The sequence below is a fragment of the Indicator indicator genome, chromosome 1 (genome assembly GCF_027791375.1).
Source record: "Indicator indicator isolate 239-I01 chromosome 1, UM_Iind_1.1, whole genome shotgun sequence".
In the NCBI taxonomy this organism is placed as follows: domain Eukaryota; kingdom Metazoa; phylum Chordata; class Aves; order Piciformes; family Indicatoridae; genus Indicator; species Indicator indicator.
Genome location: NC_072010.1, coordinates 129,743,011 through 129,749,010, shown reverse-complemented (window position 1 = coordinate 129,749,010; position 6,000 = coordinate 129,743,011). Strand labels below are relative to the sequence as shown.

Below are 6,000 nucleotides of genomic sequence, written 5' to 3'. Positions count from 1 at the left end.
GCCCCAACCTATCCTGCTCCATATGGCTGTTCTTTCCCAGATGCCAGACTCTCTCCTTGTCCTTGTTGCTTCTCACTCTGTTTCCCTCCACCTTTCTTCTCAGCCTGCCCAGGTCAGGCTGACTGGCAGCACAGCCTGGGGCGGTGTCAGCCACTCCTCCCAGTGTGGTGTCATCAGCTGTTGCCAGTGACTGTTGTTAGGGAATGGAGTGGTGCATTTGGTCATGTTGTTGATCAGTGCTGATGGGAAACAAGATCTGGTTTCTGACTCTGCTGCTTTCTTTCCAGCAAGTGTTTTTGCCAGACTGAGGACATGAGTAGTTAGAGATCTGCTTTTGCTCACTGAGGTAGTTTCTACCAATAGTTTTGTTTGTTTCTGTCTTGTAGAAAAATGACTTTAAGGTGGCTGTTTCTGTAGTAGACATCCTAGTATGGATGACAAGGCCCAGCTGTTCTGTCATACTTGTTCTCCATGGGTTCCATCCTTTATGGGTGCTGCTAAGCTCTAGGGATCATAAAATGTAGAAGTGAGTGGTGAGGCCACAGCTTGAGCACTGGGTTCAGCTCTGGGCACCACAGCATAGGAAAGACATTGAGGGGGTGGAGAGTGTCCAGAGAAGAGCAATGAGTCTGGGGAGGGCTCAGGAGGCATCACCCAAGGAGCAGCTGAGGGAGCTGAGGGTGTTCAGTGTGGAGAAGAGAAGGCTGAGGGGAGAGCTCCTTGCTCTCTCCAGCTCCCTGCAAGGAGGCTGGAGTGAGGCTGGGGTTGGTCTCTTCTCCCAAGCACCCAGAGACAGGAGAAGAGGCAATGAGGTGAAGCTGTGCCAGGGGAGGGTTAGGTTGGACATGAGGAAAAACTTCTTGATTGAGAGAGTGGTGAGGGGTTGGAACAGGCTGCCCAGGGAGGTGGTGGAGTCCCCCTGGCTGGAGGTGTTCCAGAAGCTGTAGCTGTGGTGCCTCAGGACCTGGTTTAGTGGCCATGGGAGTTGGGTTAGGGTTGGACTCAATGATCTTAAAGGTCTTTTCCAGCCTTAGTGATTCTATGAATCAGTGACAACTGTTAGACAACACTGGTGTCATGTCCACACCAATGCTCTCTCTTACTGAAACACAGTAAAGTACTAATGCCACTGTTTCCCCTTCTTTCCCCAGGAAGCTGCTGTCTGACTAGAAATTAAGAGAGGTTGTGAGAAACCTGGTTGGTCAAGGTGGAATATTCTTTTTGTCTTCTGAAGAGCCTTTCCTCAATTGCCTTTTTGCAAAGCCTTTGGCCACTCCCCATCGTGCCATGTTTTGTGGCTCTCAGCATAGGAGGAGTTTGTCTTGATGAAGATTCCTAACATTGGTAATGTGATGAATAAATTTGAGATCCTTGGGGTTGTAGGTGAAGGTGAGTAGTATCTTCCTTTACAAATAATGATCAGTTTAGATAGATTCGACTTAGTCCTGTTCATTGTAGATATGCAAAACAGTGCTTGTATGCTGAGCTAAAGATCTGATTCTCTGCAGCCCTTCTAGCTCCATTCTCAAGTGGAAGGAGAAGTTTGGTGGAAAAAAAAAAAAGGAAGAGAAGTAGCACAGGTTTAGGGGGTTGGATTTTGTTGTTGTTGTTGTTTGGTTTTAATGCTTACTATATTAATTTCTTTTTAGTCAGACTAGGGAGATGCAAATTATCAACCTCTTCTCATTAAAAAAAAATCATTTCAGCATTAAACAAAAATCTGTTGGCTTAGGAAAAAAATGTTGTAAGATAGTTCCTGGGCACAGAATTTTAGTACAGGATCTGTGTGAGCAACCTCTGGATAATAACACTGGGAGGAAAAAGAAGTATTATTTCTATAGCCAGGAGTTAACTGAAGACTGTTTTGTCTTGCTGCTTTTATTTTCTTCTTCCTTGAGATGGTTTCTCTCTCTTTTCTTCTTTATTCCAGGAGCCTATGGCGTCGTACTTAAATGCAGACACAAGGTAATGAAGTTACTTTAAGTCAGAGATAAATGTTGGGGGTTTGGAGGTGAAACAATAACTTTTGATGAGAGCTGAGATGTTGCTGTGCGTGAGGTGTGGCAGCTGGAGTGAGCTATTTCCTTGCAGGCAGTTATTCATCACATTAGTGGCTACATCTAGTATCAAAACTCCATTTTGGGGGGCTTTTAATAATTGTCTGAAATATGTGAAGTGTTCCTAATGTTTTATTAATCTTCACTAAGAGTTTTGAATGCAGTTTCTGTTTAAGCTCTCTCATTTAGAATGTCAAGAGAGGTTCTCCTGCCCCTCCCCTCTGCCCTGCTGAGGCCACATCTGCAATATGGTGTCCAGTTCTGGGCCCCTCAGTTCAAGAAGGCCCTCAGGGAAGTGCTTGAGAGAGTCCAGCACAGAGCCACAAAGCTGCATTTACCTGTCCTGAGTGGGGGGAAAGGAAGTGGGATCCATGTGGAATTTCTCCAGCTCCTTACCAGTCAAACTTCAGGAAGAATGCTCTGACTTTTGTGCTTGGTGATTTTAATTTAGAATGCAAAGTAAAAAAAAAAAAAAAGAAAGGAAAAAAAACGCTATTTCAGACAAAATTAACTCTGGCAACCTGTCTACACTATTTACCACCTCTGGAGAGAGGGGCAGGCAACTCAAAAGGAGTACAGGGATCCAGTGAGGTCATGCAGAGAGAACATCAGAAAAGCAAAAGTGATAGGACAAGAGGCAGTGAGTTGAAGCTGTGCCAGGGGAGGGTTAGGTTGGCCATGAGGAAAAACTTCTTGATTGAGAGAGTGGTGAGGGGTTGGAACAGGCTGCCCAGGGAGGTGGTGGAGTCCCCATGGCTGGAGGTGTTCAGGAAGCTGCAGCTGTGGTGCTTCAGGACATGGTTTAGTGGCCATAGCAGCTGGGTTAGGGTTGGACTCAATGATCTTAAAGGTCTTTCCCAGCCTTAGTGACTCTATGATTCTATCTGCTGTGTAAGTTGGATGTGTCTGATCTTGCTGCTCATCAACAGGGACTACTTTGCTACCCTTGGAGGTGCAGTGTAGTCATAGAAACACAGAATCACAGAATCATTCAGGTTGGAAAAGACCCTTGAGATCATTAGGTCTGCCAAGTTCTGTATTTACAAGCAAAATCTACAATCTATGATGAAATGCAATGAATATGTACAAATATACAAAATTCACAACATTTACAAATATATACAATCAACAGAAAAGCACAACCGATCTCCCTTTGCTTCCCCCCAAAGGGGACCTCTCCCAAGGGGCCTCTCTCCCAGGGGCCTCCCCCCCAGACTCCCCAGGCAGAAAGCAGAGATAGCTAAAGCAGAAATTTGTTAACTTAGCTCACCGAGGTCAGTGTGTGTTATCTTCAGCCAGAAGAGAAGAAGAAACAGCAGCCAGACAGCCCAGCAATTGCCCCCAGTGCCGGACGCAGAATGTGCAGAATGCCTACCTTGTTTTGGGTAATAGTTCTTAAACATTTCTATCTATCCAATGGAAGTGTTTAGAACAATCAGTATTTTGCTTTCTTACACCCAATAGTGACTTATTTACACTCTTTCACTTTCTCTGCTTGAACTTTGCAAAAAAATTTAAAAAGACAGTTTCAAACCATCACAAGAGGGTCTGCATTCCCCTGGTAGCTTTTAGCAGGGACACAGAAGGACTATTGCACAGGACTTAGAGGTATGGTTTTGAGTGGCTTGCACTCAGATACTGACTTAAAGTTAACATCTCCTGTGAGGCCAGGCTGAGGGAGCTGGGGCTTGGAGCTGGGAGCAGAGGAGCCTGAGGGCTGCCCTCAGTGCTGGGGAGAAAGATGTGCAGGGCAGTGTGGGGAGGACAGAGCCAGGCTCTGCTCAGGGCTGGCCAAGGACTGCACAAGGGGCACTGGGTGCCAGCTGGAGCAGAGGAGGTGCCACAGGAAGAGAAGGGAAAGCTTTTTGGCTGTGAGGGTGGCAGGGGGCTGGAGCAGGCTGCCCAGAGAGGTTGTGGAGTCTCCTTTTCTGGAGACATTCCAGAGGCCTCATCCAGCCTGGCCTTCAACACCCCCAGGAAAGAGGCAGCCCAAGCCTCCCTGGGCAGCCTGTTCCAGGGTCTCACCACTCTCCTACTGAAGGACTTCTTCCTCAGCTCCAGTCTAACCCTGCTCTGCCTCAACTTCAAACCATTCTCTCTTGTCCTGTATCTAGACACCCTCATGAAAAGTCCCTCTGCAGCCTTCCTGGAGGATCCTTCAGGTACTGGAAGGCAGCTCTAAGGTCTGAATATCTAAAACTTTACTGGAACCCAGGTTTTCCTGCAGGCAGAGGAATGGTGAGGGTTCAGAAATAGCTGCAAGCCCACTAAAACCACAGAGGAGCCTCATTCCAGAGCATCCTGGGAGGCACGATGAAGGCAACAGGTTACCAGCTCCACCATCTCAAATACTGAAAGCTGACAGCTGTGTGACAACTGTGGGGGCATCCATATGGTGTGAAATGATGGATTTTGTGTTTGGGAAGGCTATAAATGGATGTGCAAAAATTAACTTAGTCACAGAGTACATAAGCAAGGCAGTGTTTGAGTGGTACAGGCTAGGGGTTGCCCTGCTGGAAGGCAGCTCCAAGGAGAAAGACCTTGGAGTCCTGGTAGACAGCAAGTTCTGCATGGGACAGCAATGTGCCCTTGTGGGCAAGAGGGCCAAGGGCATCCTGGGGTGCATCAGGAAATGTGTGGCCAGCAGGTGCAGGGAGGTTCTCCTCCTCCTCCTCTGCTCTGCCCTGCTGAGACCACCCCTGGAATACTGTGTCCAGTTTGGGGCTCCCCAGGTCAAGAGAGACAGAGACCTGCTGGAGAGAATCCAAGGGAGAGCTACAAGAATGATGAAGGGACTTGAAGCTCTCTGCTCTGAAGAGAGACTGAGAGCCCTGGGGCTGTTTAGTCTGGAGAAGAGAAGGCCAAGAGGGATCTGATCAATGTCTATCAATATCTGCAGAGTGGGGGACAGGATGAAGGTGCCAGGCTGTGTTTGGTGGTGCCCAGTGGTAGGACAAGAAACAACAGGTACAAGCTGGAGCACAGGAGGTTCCACCTTAGCAAGAGGAGACACCACACATGTGAGGGTGATGGAGCCCTGGAGCAGGCTGCCTAGAGACAGTGTGGAGTCTCCTTCTCTGGAGACATTCCAAACCCACCTGTGTGACCTACTCTAGGTGCTCCTGCTCTGGCAGGGGTCTTGGAGTGGATGACCTCTGGAGGTCCCTTCCAACCCCTGACATTCTGTGGTTCTGTGAAAAGGTTTCATTCTTCATCAGATCTGCTGGTGCACCCAAAGCAAACCCAAGCCCTTCTCCAAGTCTGAAATAGAAGCAGCTATCCCTAAAGCTATTTTTAAACTGAGAAGAAGAAGATTCTGTGGATAAAAAGATTCAGTAAATCTACAGAGAGCCTCCAAAATTTCCTCACGTAGTGTCCATCTCATTTAGCTTTAGGCAGCTGAGAGTTCCATAGCCCATGTGTATTGTCAAGGCTTTCCCAGCAGCCAGTAAAAGCAGGGGAGGGAGAGCAGCTTCAGCCAGAAGGTTGCTGCATGTGATAATTTCCAGATGGTAAGAATTTCCTTTCACATGTTGGACTCTCCCAATTTACACGAGCTAGGAAGTTTGCTTATGCAAGATCTGAACCAGTGGGTGAGATGAATTCCACCCAAGTTACTTGCCTGGCCAACTCTCCTGTCTCTAGGGTTTCTTTTCATGTGTGCACAAAGATCTCTGCATTACTTGTGTGGTTAAGGTGCATTTCTGAAAGTGTTCCCTGCCTGGACCTGCACAGGTTTTGCCTTCTCTGGAGCAGTATTCTTTGAGTTCCACTGCTGTGTTAATACAGAATCACCTGGCTTGGAAGGGACCTCTAGAGGGCATCCAGTCCAACCCCCCTGCACTCAGCAAGGAATATCCTCCTCTAGAGCAGGTTGCTCACAGCCTTCCCCAGCTTCACCTTGAAGATCTCCAGGCACGGGGCCTCAGCTCCCTCCCTGGCC

The 6,000-nt window shown here is 47.9% G+C and overlaps 1 protein-coding gene across 1 annotated transcript in view; it reads left to right on the top strand.

Annotated features, from left to right (window-relative positions):
* The first annotated feature begins 1,325 nt into the window (after positions 1-1,325).
* The window catches only part of CDKL5 (cyclin dependent kinase like 5), a 65,477-nt gene continuing 60,802 nt past the window's right edge, over positions 1,326-6,000 (top strand). Inside the window, exons 1-2 of the mRNA XM_054396767.1 lie at positions 1,326-1,389; positions 1,931-1,965. Coding sequence (XP_054252742.1) covers positions 1,326-1,389; positions 1,931-1,965 — 99 coding nt within the window. The remainder of the gene's footprint in view (positions 1,390-1,930; positions 1,966-6,000) is intronic.